General features: G+C 40.5%; 1 protein-coding gene across 2 annotated transcripts in view; it reads left to right on the top strand.

Annotated features, from left to right (window-relative positions):
* CHCHD6 (coiled-coil-helix-coiled-coil-helix domain containing 6) overlaps window positions 1-13,480 on the top strand; it is a 320,395-nt gene that overhangs the window by 27,255 nt on the left and 279,660 nt on the right. For both annotated transcript variants that reach the window (XM_049862544.1, XM_049862543.1), the window contains exons 2-3: window positions 5,478-5,616; window positions 9,801-9,870. In XM_049862544.1, the coding sequence (XP_049718501.1) occupies window positions 5,478-5,616; window positions 9,801-9,870 (209 nt within the window). The remainder of the gene's footprint in view (window positions 1-5,477; window positions 5,617-9,800; window positions 9,871-13,480) is intronic.

Here is a 13,480-nt window from a genome sequence, read left to right as displayed (position 1 = left end):
ACAATACAAGGTCCCAGATAGAATGGGAGAAAAATGTAGAACAAAATTCAGATTCCTGTGGACCAGTAGAAACTAGAGAAAGCCCTAGGACTATCGCCCTAAGATATCCTTTGAATTTGGCACTGAAGCTGCTCCTGGAGGTCACCTTTCAGCCAAATAATAGATTGGCTTATAAAATGAACAATATCACCCATGAGCAATGTACTCCCTTAAAAAACAACTATGTGAGATCCAATGGTCAACATTTACCTAAAAGCAAAGATGAGAAGGCAAGGAGGGGAAAAGAAGCTAGATCAGTGGAAACAGAACAAACAGAATGGAAATAATGAGAATGCTGGTACATTATGGACATTGTAACCAATGTTGCGGAACAATTTGTATCAAAAAACCAAACCAAACCCAGTGTCCTCAAGTCGATTCTGACTCACAGTGACCCTATAGGACAGAGTAGAACTGCCCCATAGAGTTTCCAAGGAGCACCTGGCAGATTCAAACTGCCGACCCTTTGGTTAGCAGCTGTAGCTCTTAACCACTACACCACCAGGGTTTCCACAATTTGTATAACACTTGTTAAATGCGAACCTAATTTGCTATGTAAAAATTTCACTAAAACATAATAAAATATATATAAAAAAAGACTTAAGAGTAAAGAGACAACCTATATACTGGAAAAAAATCTTTGGGAATGCTACATCTGATAAGGGTCTCGTATCTGCAATATAGAGAAAATTTCTGGAACTTAAGAACAAAAAGACAGCCCTATCAAAAACTGGGCAAAGGACATGAACAGACAGTTCACTGAAGAGGTTATTCAGATGGCCAACAGACACAGGAAAAGGTTCTCAGTGTCATTAGCCATCAGAGAAATGTAAATTAAAACCACAATGAGGTACCATTTTATTCCCACTAGGATGGATGTCCAAGATTTAAAAAAAAAAAAAAAAAGTGTTGGAGGGGATGTGGAGAAATTGGAACTCTCATCCATTGTTGGTAGGAATGCAAAATAGTATAACTATTGTGGAAAACAGTCTGGCAGTTTCTCAGAAAACTAGAGGTAGCCATATGACCCAGCAATTCCACTTCTAGGTATATATCCTAGGGATCTGATAGAAGTGACATGAACAGACATATGCACACCTGTGTTCATCCCAGCACTATTTACAATAGCAAAAAATTGGCAGCAACGTAAGTGCCCATCAGTGGATGAATGGATAAGTAAAATGTGGTACATACATACAGAGGAGTAATACTCAGCAATAAAGAAAAATGAGTTCCCAAAACACCTTGGAACATGGATGAACCTGGAGGACATTATGTTGAGTGAAATAAGCCAGTCACACAAAAAAGCAAACATTGTATGTTCTCACTTTTATGAACTGATATGAACAAGTGAATACACAGAAACTATGTTCATTAGTGGTTACCAGGGATGGAGGAAGAGGGGGATTCACTCTCTGGGTAATAAAAAAAAAAAAAAATTTTTTTTTTTTTTTTTTGTAATAGACACTTGTTATTTTACTTTTTATTTGTTAACATATACCCATAGACCATACACCAATTCAAGAATTCCTACATGTACAATTCATTGACATTGATTACATTCTTCAAGTTGTACAGCAATTCTCACTCCCCTTTTTCAAACTGTTCCTCCCGCATTAACATAAACTCACTGCCCCCTAATCTTCCTATCTAACCTCTTGAGTTGCTGCTGTCTATTTGATCCCATATAGATAGTTCTTAAAAGAACATGTTCACTGTTAATCAAAAGTTTAAAAAAGGTTCACGGTGAAAAGTAAGTCTCTTCTCAGTTCCTGAGCTACTAAATTTCTTTGTCCTGAGGCACTTCTACCAGTTCAGTCTGTGTCCTTCCAGAGATCTTTTATGCACACACAATCATTTTACATATCTAGTCCTTTTTTCCCACTTTTACGTGCTTTGGCAACTTGCTTGTTTAACTTACTATACCTTAGAGGTTGTTCTCCGTGAGTCTATAGCGAGCTTTCTCATTTTTTAGTGCTGCATAGTATTCCACTGAAATGGATGCCATAATTTATTTAGCCAGTTTGCTATTGATGGATGGAAACCCTGGTGGCGCAGTAGCTAAGAGCTATGGCCGCCAACCAAAAGGTCAGCAGTTCGAATCCACCAAGTGCTCCTTGGAAACTCCATAGGGCAGTTCTACTCCATCCTACAGGGCCACCGTGTGTCAGAATCAACTCGATGGCAACAGGTTTGGTTTTGGGTTTTCTACTGATGGATATTCAAGCTGCTTCCAGTCTTTGACTACTATGAACAATGGTTCAGTGAATATCCTGTGCATGCATTGTTTCCTCCATGTGAGAATGTATCTGTGAGATATAATCCTAGAAGTACTAGGTAAGATGGATAAGTGCATCTTAAACTTTTATTATTTATTTAAATTTTTATTGTGCTTTAAGTGAAAGTTTACAAACCAAGTCAGCCTCTCATACAAAGACTTATATACCCTTTGCTATATACTCCCTTAGTTGCTCTCCCTCTAATGAGACAGCACGCTCCTTCCCTCCACTCTCTTATTTTCATATCCATTCGGCCAGCTTCTGACCCCCTCTGCTCTCATCTCTTCTCCAGACAGGAGCTGCCCACATAGTCTCATGTGTCTGCTTGATCCAAGAAGCTCACTCTTCATCAGTATCATTTTCTATCCCATAGTCCAGTCTAATCCCTACCTGAAGCTCCAGACAGGAGCTGCCCACATAGTCTCATGTGTCTGCTTGATTCAAGAAAGCTCACTCTTCACCAGTGTCATTTTCTATCCCATAGTCCAGCCTAATCCCTACCTGAAGAGTTGGCTTTGGGAATGGTTCCTGCCTTGGGCTAACAGAAGATCTGGGGACCATGACCTCTGGGGTCCTTCTAGTCTCAGTCAGACCGTTAAGTCTGTAGACACTTGTTATTTTTGATGATGGGAAATGTAACACCAAATGTGGGTGATGCATACACAGCTTGACAAAGGTAAATGATGTCACTAAAAAGTACACAAGAAAAAAGGACCTGTTGATAATTGCCATGGCATATATATACATATAATTAAAAAATATATGTATGTATGTAGGCTTATATGTGTATAAGTGTGTATATAGTTGACACATATGTATATGTATATGCATCTATGTACGTGCACATATATTCATATATATAATAAAGCATATGGGGGAACAGTTACAGATATTTCTTAGACATAACCAAATGCCTTGTGGAATTGGATTTCTGCATTTCGAGGGTTAGAACTATAGTCTCATGGGACATCTTGGTCAGTTGACGTAATGTAATTCATACACTTTAGTTTGATAAGTAGTGTCTGGGATCTTAAAAATTGGTAAGCGGCCATCTAAGATACAACTATTGGTCTGTGCTTGTCTGGAGCAAAAGAGAAAGAAGAAAACCAAAGACTCAAAGAAGAAACTAGTCTATAGGAAAAATAGTGTACACCAACCCTGGCCTCATCTATCCAGAGACCAGAAGAACCAGACGGTGCCCAGCTACTGCTATTGACCCTTCTAATTAGGGCCACAGTAGATGGATCCTGGTAGAATAGGAGAAAAATGTGGAATAGAACCTCACATTCCTAAAAACGAAAACAAAACAAAAAATTCAGACATACTGGACTGGTTTAGACTGGAGGACACCCCGAGACTATTGCCCTGAGATACTCTTTAAACCTTGAACAGAAACTAACCCCGGAGGTTACCTTGTGTCTAAATAACAAATCAGCTCATGAAATGAATATCACCTGTAAGTACTGTGCTGCTTTAAAAAATCACCTATATGAGACCAAACAGTCAACAATTACGTTACAACAAAGATGGGACTGTAAGGGAAACTATGTTAATGTGAACAGGACCAACAGAACAGAAATAATGAGAATGTTCACAAATTGTGAAGAATGTTACCAGTGTCACTGAACAACTCACGTAGAAATTGTTGAATGGGAACATAAACTGCTTTGTAAACCTTCATGGAAAACACAAATACTTTAAAAAAAAAAAAAAAGCCAAAGTCTTTGCCCTGTCTTCTCTGCCCCCACTTTCAGGGGATGCCTGTTGCAAACATCTTGGTGTGTAACCATGCAGACTTTCACCTCTGAACAGATACATATATATCAACAAGGGTATGTCCATACATGTGCAAATTAAAATGCATGTTCAGATTTGTGAATGTATACATGCGTATATTCTCTTTCAGCTATATTTATATTTGTTAGCATCTTTATAATTTATAATATCTTTTTACAGAATTGAAGTAAGCATTCTATGACTTTTTAAAATCAGCTGTATATCCCATACATTCATTCTTTCAGTGTATACATATCTCACCTCATTCTTCTTAATGGATGCATAATGTTTCATAGGCTGGATATACCATGATTTCTTTCACCAGCACTCTAATGTTGGATGTTTCTACTGTTTTTTTTTTTTTTCTGTTTCCAGCAATGCCATGGTGAACATCCTTGCATGTTTCTGTATATGTGTGAAAGTATTTTTCTTGGCTAGTATATAGAAATGGAATTGCCGATCGTGTTTTTTGTCTTAAAGTAATTTTTAATCGCTTCCCTTAAACCATGCTTTATGATGCCTTGCATATATTAGACACTTAATAAATATTTCCTGAAGTGAACTCTAAAGGGCTTTTATGCTGAATTTATCCCTAGCTTGCTTTTTTTTTTTTTTTTTTTTTGCTATTTCATCTCAGTAAACTGTTTTATGACACCCTCATGCCTATTTCACTTTCTCTAAAATGAATAAAAGTTTTGGTTATCCAGCCTTCATTAGGGGGAACTAAGGTTAAATGAGTCAAGCAATATTTTGATTATCTACTGTATGTGTGGCACTGAAGGGTGTACGGAGTAATGAGATGCAGCTCCAGCTTTCAAGGTTTTTACAAGCCATTAGGGTAAAGCACGTAGGAGGTATAGCACTTCCCCTAGAGGCACAGATGTGATAATGAGAGTTTAAAAGAAGGGGAGAAATGATACTTGGTTTCTCTCAGTGCAGATTTTACAGAGAAAGGTGCACTGAGAAGCCCTTAAAGGAAGGGTAAGATTGGGGCAGGTTGAGATGCCTGGGAGTGGCGTGGAGGGCGCTGGTGGTGGTTGTTGGTAGAGGGGACCACGTATGGGAATTTAGAGGAGGTGAGAAAAGTGAGAACTCATTTTCTACTGGGTCCAGGGTGTGTGTAGGGAAGTAGGAGGGGATGGAGTTGAAAAGCTAAGCAGGGAACATGTGGTAAGCCTGGAATTCCACACATAGGAGATTGGCATTTATCTGGTAGGCACCGGGCCACCATAAGAGGTTTTTGAGAATTGTATTATTGGAGTTGGTCTTGAGGAAGCAGCTTATGCAGTAAACCTGAGGCATGAGTAACCCAACCCAAAGGGGAGCCTTAATTCCCAGAGGTTCTGATCTGCCCCTTTTCCCATCTCTAACTTCTTCCCACAGCTGTCTGATCATGTGGTTAACCGTATGAAGGATTCCAGTCAGCCTTCAAAAGTGGAGCAGCCAACCCCTCCACCTAGTACTCCACCTCCATCTTCTGCATTTGATTCTCTAGAAGGCAAAGCTAAAGCCCCTGAGAAAGGTATGGTGGATTGCAACGATTCTATGGAGAGGGGTTGTTTTGTGGGGGAAGAGAGGGTGAAAGGAATGGGAAACAACATCCTTGTCAGAATATATTTTACTGTGAATGTAGCTCCAGTTTATTTCTGAGTGATGTGAGCAGCTCCTTTCTGATAACCGCTTTCTGGGGGAGCATGGCTTTCTGCACTTGACAGATGCTGTCAGGAGCAATGAACGCAGCATGCTTTAGTCAAAGCTTTTGTGATTTTGGCCAGACTGTTTTCCCTCACTCTGTTCAGTTTCTCCATATGCAGAAAATGAGGCAGAAGGGCTTGGTTTGACAGCTCAGGTAAGAAGTTGCTTTTAAGCAGCCTTAAAAGAAGCATAACCATTACTGTTCACTTTGGTGTAGTTCAAGGCGTTAGTGGGATTTACATGAATTGGCCAAGTAAGCAGGAATTAAGTCAATGACTTTGGCACCAACCTCTACCTCTCTAACCTGAACATTAAGTGGTCCTGGCTTGGCTTCTGGGGTAGTTTGCCCTTGGCTTCCTTGGAGGGGATCCCTCACCCTGTATCTCCTGGGAGCTCCTCTTCCCTAGCCCACTCTGGAGCTGGCACCCAAGCCAGACTGAAAACTAGTTTGCCTCCTACCCTATTGTGCTCATTACAGATGAAGACATTTGCAGTTTTTTTTTCAAATAACTACTTTTAGTAAACACAAAGGAACAAACAAAGATGTAAGGTACAAAAATATTAAGATATTGCAAAATAAAAAGTTCTCCAACCAACTGCTTGTCCTACTCAATAAATACTTCTGTATGAGAATCTGGGCCTTCTCTGTCATCTGTAACCTGATTTTTAAAAATTGGTTGGTTAGAGGAGCTGTGCCACTACTGATGATAAGCTCCATCCAATAGTATTCATCTCATGCATAGCCTTGCACTAGGGTTTTCTTTTATACTGATCTTCTCTACAAGGTTATAAAAGTCTAGAAGGCAAGAACTATATACCCTGTTCATTCAGCATTTGCTGAATGCTAACCAGGAATCTGGTCCTGTGACTTGTGCTAGGATATGCTGATAGGTCAGACAGGGATCCCTGTCTTATGGGATGCATAGCTCTAGTAAAGGGGCCAGGTGTATAACCCAGTTGATTATCGTGTCCTGTGATAATGCAACACAGGAAGCATGCCTGGGGTCCATGGTGGCACAGAGGAGGGAGTGACTGATTATTTTAGGGAGAGCCTTCTGTGGAGGTGACATTTGAGCCGGCTGTTGAAGAATAGAGCAGTGAGAGATGGCATTTTAGGCATGGTGAACAGCTTGAGCAGAGGCATAGGGGCATGGTGCAGACTGGCCTGTTTGGGGCCTGTCTTAGGCTGGGTTCTCTAGAGAAGCAAAACTAGTAAAGAGTATGAGTATAATATATATAGAGAGAGATTTATATCAAGGAAAAGGCTCATGCGGTTGTAGAGCCTGGACCATCCCAAGTCTGTGGGTCAGGCAGGATAGAGGCTTCTCCTGATTCACATAGCCGCAGGGGCTGGCGAACCCAAGGTCAACAGGTGAGAGAGCAGAGCTCTTGCTCACAGGCTGCGAAGACTGATGAATCCCAAGATTGGTAGGCAAGACCACAGGTAAGCTGCTAGCTCAAGTCCCGAAAACCAGAGGTCAGACGAACAGGAGCCAGCTGCAGGATCCAGCGCAAGCAAAAAGCCCAAGAACCTTGCCAGAGTGTCTGTTTATATTCGATGCAGGTCACATGCCCAAGGAAACTCCCTTTCAACTGATTGGCTCCTCATAGCAGATCCCATCACAGAGGTGATCACAACATCAAACGACTGCCAAAGCACTAAGAATCATGGCCCAGCCAAGCTGACACACAAACCTTAACCATCATAGGGCCCTACAAGCAGTTTCCTATCTCTGGAATACAAAGTACGGGGGAAGGGGTTGGGGGTGTAGATGAGGTTTCAGGGGCCGGATCATGGAAACCTTGGCAAGGTGGCCAGAGATCTCTGGCTTCAACCTCAAGGCAATAGGGTACCAGGGTTCTAACCCCTTGTATTGCCTACCTCGGCTTCCCACACACATCTGAGTAAACAAATACTCGTTTTTGGACCCTGAGGTCTTTTTGAATATTTACCAGTGAAGGGGCAGAGGTGAGATTCTTGAAACCCACATTAGATGCCATCATTCTTTACCAAAAAGGGCTAACTCCCCAAATACGTCTAGCCTGCAGATGAGAGTGGTTGAAGAGGGGTTAAACTTGACCTAGTATACTTCAATAAACTGGATTAACTGCTTAGAGGGAGAAAGTGATGAAAAAAGCTAAAATTGCTGAAGTATATTATACACACATCAGTTTCAGCTTTGGAAGATAAAAAAAGAATTTGTTTCAGTTTTGGCAAGTTTTAGCGGTTTAAAAACCAAGAATAGGAGTTTGTCATTTGGCTTTAGTTATAACAAAATATTTTGCTGTTTTAATGATGGTGTAAGTGTAGAGTGTGGAATAGTCAGCACAAGTGGACTGTCTTGAAGTTGACTAATTTTGAGATTTTTCTTTAAAAGATCAGTTTTTGTGTTAATTTAGTGACAGGGATAAGGTTAGAAAAAGAAGTTAAAATTAAATTCTTATCTCACACCATGCCCTAAAATAAATGTCAGAGAAATGAAAAGATTTAAATGTAAAACATGAAGCCATGAAAGTACAATAAAAAGTAAACTTTCTAAGCACAACATCAAACGAAGAAAAGTTAAGAAAAAAAGTGGAAAATGTGACTATAAGAAATTAGAGACAATTTCGAAATAATAAATAGGGACGGACTGGTAAGCTAAGGAAAATATTACATCATAAAACATTAGTAGCCTTAATACATAAAGAGTTCTTAAAGATCTTTAAGAAAGACAACTCAATAGAAAATGTGTACAAATGGTCATAAACCTATGAAAAGATACTCAACTAATACGTAAAGAAATACAGGTTAAACAAGGTATGTCACAAGGGAGCAGGGAAGTGGACGAGACTTGTTGACTGCAGGCAGTGTGGATGACTGCCACATTTTCTACAATGGGTAGATATTATTTCTGTAGTTATAAGGAAGGAAAATTATATAAAAAATGAAAATAAGTAGGATAAATGATACCTCAGTAAAGCTGTTAACAAGCAAGTAAATAGGGATGGGAAACATTAATGTTGAAATAAAAACCTTGCAGTATAATATTTTTGTATTCACAGTTGAGAACCTGGCAGTGTTACTAAGGACAATGTTAAGTGTTCTTTCCTCACAGGCCAGGGAACCACCATTCCCATTCCTTCTGGAAGAGGTGATTTGAAAGTTCACATCATAAGATGATTAGTTCTGCAAGTACCTTCTGGAAGGGTTGAGTGCCTGGGCCTCTGAGTTCACCATTCCTTACAGGGTCTTGGGAGTGGATACCAAATCCTTGTATATTCTTCCACAAAGCCTGCTTCTTTTGTGGTGCTTTGTGCAGTTCTAGTTGCTTCTTTTTAGAAACTTATGGTGACGGTGTAGAAACTTCAGAGAAGGCCCTATAAAGGTGTTGAGTGAGCTTTGGCTAAAAGATAGTTTTGAAGAATGAAAGCTGGGTGAGGGGTAGGGTAGTAATAAAACCTTCAGTACCACCAAGTGGTAGAGAGAGTGAATTGGATTTGCCCAGAAATTCTTTAATTTATGACATTCGGAAGGTAGACCTACTGTAACAACTTAAAGAGCTCAATAACACTAGAGGTGATAAACGTTTAAGTAGAATTAGGTTTATAATGGGGTGCTGGCAGCATTTAGGATTGGATATCTATAGAATGGGTACTAAAGGCAATAAGATTTAGGGAGCCCTCCCCCACCCCCATGCCAAAACCACACTCCTGTGAAGCATAGCGTGGCTTCCCTCAGTCATTCCTGGCCTATGCTTAGATGACATAGATTCCAAATAGCTGTAGAGTGAGTAAGGATGGATTTGGAATGGTGCTGCCTGCTGCCAGCCACACACAGTAAACAGTCCCGGTGGCAGAGATACCCTGTGAGGGAGGGGGTCTTTATGACAGGTGCATCGGACTCTTCAGACTGGTTGAATAAAGAGGGCGTTCGTTCCATGTTGAGCCCCTTTCCCTGGATGACTGTTGCTAAGCTGTCGCTGATCCTGGGATGCTGCTGACAGGCATTTTCTCCTCTTCCCTTTGCAGAATCCAAACCACAAAGGTCAAAGAATAGTGGGGCAAAGCCCTCAGGGGCAAAGGAAGATCTACTCAGAAGGTGAGACCAAATTCTTCCCATTCATCCTAGGCCCTGTGCTCTGTCTTAGCTCCTCTTCCCTCATCGGGTACCCTCCCCTTGTGTGGAGGTCTTAAGGGTGTGTCCTTACATATGTTACCTTATTTGAGTCTCACGACAGCCCTCTGGTATAGGTGACACTGTTCCCAGTTTAAAGACGAAGAAACACCTAAAGGGAATGGGGGTGTTGGATGATAATATTCTTAAAAATTAATAAAAAAAAAGAACTGGGATCAAACAGTTGAGTGACTGGACCTTCTCTCTCTCTCTCTCTCTGTGTGTGCATGTATACCTTTAGAGATATGAAGAGTGAGCCCTCACGATTTTAACTGTAGTTGGCTAGATTAACTGGCTCGAGGCTGCTGTAAACTTCCCATCAGCAGGGGAAGCAGTCCCAGAGAGCTGGCCACATGTCTGCGATAGAACCTGTCCCTCTTCCTTGAGGCCTTGTAGAGGAGTGGTGGAGGGCACAGACGCTGTCATTGATGCAGGCTTGTGTCCTCATTTGGTGATGTGCTAATTCTGTGACCCTGGGCAATTACTTCATCTCTCTAAGCCTGTAAGGAGGTGATAATTTGAGTCCCTCTTTCACTGGGGTGGTATTGACATGGTTAAATATGTTGATGCACATAAAGCACATAAACACAGTGCCAAGCACCTAAAAAGTTCTTACTGTATGTTAACTGTAGCTGTCATTGTTGACTGATTTCTTCAACATCCTGAAGAAAATTTGCCTCTATATGGCCAAATCCACCACTCGTCTGTCAATGTGTAGTACTGTGGTTACTTGCATGTTGCTGTGATGCTGGAAGCTATGCCACCAGTACTTCAAATACCAGCAGGGTCACACAGAGTGGACAGATTTCAGCACAGCTTCCAGACTAAGAAAGGATGGGAAGAAGGACCTGATGATCTACTTCTGAAAAAATTGGCCAATGAAAACCTTACGGGTAGCAGTGGAATATCGTCTGATATAGTGCCAGAAGATGAGCCTCTCAAGTTGGAAGGCACTCAAAATACAACTGGGAAAGAGCTGCCTCCTCAAAGAAGAGTCTACCTTAATGAGGTGGATGGAGTCAAGCTTTCAGGATCTTTGTTTGCTGATGTGGCACGACTCAAAATGAGAAGAAACAGCTGCAAACATCCATTAATAATTGGAATGTGGAACGTATGAAGTGTGAATCAAGGAAAATTGGAAGTTGTCAAAAATGAACTAGAATGCTTGAAAATCGATATGCTAGGCATAAATGAGCCAAAATGGACTGGTATTAGCCATTTTGAATCAGATAATCATACAATCTACTATGCTAGGAATGACATATTAAAGAGGAGTGGCATTGCATTCATTGTCAAAAAGAACATTTCAGGATCTGTCCTGAAGTACAGTGCTGTCAGTGATAGGATAATATCCATACGCCTACAAGGAAGATCAGTTAATATGATTATTATTTAAATTAACGTACCAACCATTAATGCCAAGGATGAAGATTTTTACCACCTTCTGCAGTCTGAAATCGCTCAAACATGCAGTCCAGATACATTGATAATTGCTGGTGATTGGTACGTGAAAGCTGGAAATGAAGAAGGATCAATAGTTGGAAAATATGGCCTTGGTGATAGAAATGATGCCAGAGATCACGTGATTGAATTTTGCAAGACCAGTGACTTCTTCATTGCAAATGTATTTTTCAACAACATGAACGGCGACTATACACATGGACCTTGCCAGATGAAATACGCAGGAGTCAAATTGACTACGTCTGTGGAAAGAGACGATGGAAAAGCTCCATATCATCAGTCAGAACAAGGCCAGGGGCCAACTGCGAAACAGACCATCGATTGCTCATACGTGAGTTTAAGTTGAAGCTGAAGAAAATTAAAACAAGCCCATGAGAGCCAAAATATGACCTTGGGTATATACAATCTGAATTTAGAGATCATCTCAAGTATAGATTTGGCGCATTGAACAGTAATGACTGAAGACCAGGCGAGCTGTGGGATGACATCAAGTACATCATACATGAAAAAAAGCAAAAGGTCATTAAAAAGAGAGAAAAGACCAAAACGAATGTTAGAAGAGACTCTGAACTTGCTCTTGAATGTAGAGTAGCTAAAGCGAAAGGAAGAATTGATGAAGAAAAGAGCTGAATAAATTTCAAAGAGTGGCTCGAGAAGACAAAATAAAGTATTAAAATGACTTGTGCAATGACCTAGAGTTAAAAAACCAAAAAGGAAGAACACACTCAGCATTTCTCAAGCTGAAAGAACTGAAGAAAAAATTCAAACCTTGAGTTGCAGTATTGAAGGATTCTATGGGCAAAAAATTGAACAACACAGGAAGCATCAAAAGAAAATGGAAGGAATACATAGAGTCACCGTACCAAAAAGAATTGGTTGACGTTCAGCCATTTCAGGAGGTAGCATATGATCAAGAGCCAATGAATGGTACTGAAAGAAGTCCAAGCTGCACTGAAGGCATTGGCGAAAAACAAGGCTCCAGAAATTGATGGAATACCAACTGAGATGTTTCAACAGATGGATGCAACATTGGAAACACTCACTCATCTATGCCAAGATATTTGGAAGATAGCTACCTGGCCAACTGACTGGAAGAGATCCATATCTGTGCCTATTCCAAAGAAAGGTGATCCAACAGAGTATGGAAATTATTGAACAATATAATTAATAGCACATGCAAGTAAAATTATGCTGAAAATCATTAAAAATGGTTGTAACAGTACATTGATAGAGAACTGCCAGAAATTCAAGCTGGATTCAGAAGAGGACACGTAATGGGGGACATCATTGCTGATGTCAGACGGATCTTGGCTAAAAGGAGAGAATACCAGAAAGATATTTACCTGTGTTCAATTGACTATGCAAAGGCATTTGACCGTGTGGATCATAACAGATTATGGGTAACATTTTGAAAAACAGGAATTCGAGAACACTTAATTGCACTCATGCAGAACCTGTACGTAGACCAAGAGGCAGCTGTTGGAATGGAACAAGGGATGCTACATGGTTTAAAGTCAGCAAAGGTATGCGTCAGGTTGTACCCCTTCACCATACTTATTCAGTCTGCATGCTGAGCAAATAATCCGAGAAGCTGAACTATATGCAGAAGAATGCAGCATCAGGATTGGAGGAAGATGTATTGACCTGTGATATGCGGATGGCACAACCTTACTTGCTGAAAGTGAAGAAGGCTTGAAGCACTTACTGATGAAGATCAAAGGCTATAGCTTCCAGTAGGGATTACACCTCAATATAAAGAAAACAATAATTCTCACAATTGGTCCCTGACCAGACAAGCAACATCATGGTAAACGGAGAGAAGATTGAAGTTTTCAAGGATTTCATTTTACTTGGATCTACAACGAACGCCCACGGAAGCAGCCGTCAAGAAATCTAAGGACTATTGCATTGGGCAAATCTGCTACATAAGATCTAATTAAAGTGTTTAAAACAAAGATGTTACTTTAAGGACTAAGGTGTGCCTGCCTGACCCAAGCCATGCTATTTTTAATCACCTCATACGCATACGAAAGCTGGCCATTGAATAAGCAAGAGCAAAGAAGAATTGATGCAT

Source organism: Elephas maximus, chromosome 20 (genome assembly GCF_024166365.1).
Source record: "Elephas maximus indicus isolate mEleMax1 chromosome 20, mEleMax1 primary haplotype, whole genome shotgun sequence".
Lineage (NCBI taxonomy): Eukaryota > Metazoa > Chordata > Mammalia > Proboscidea > Elephantidae > Elephas > Elephas maximus.
This window is presented reverse-complemented; position numbering and strand designations above follow the sequence as displayed.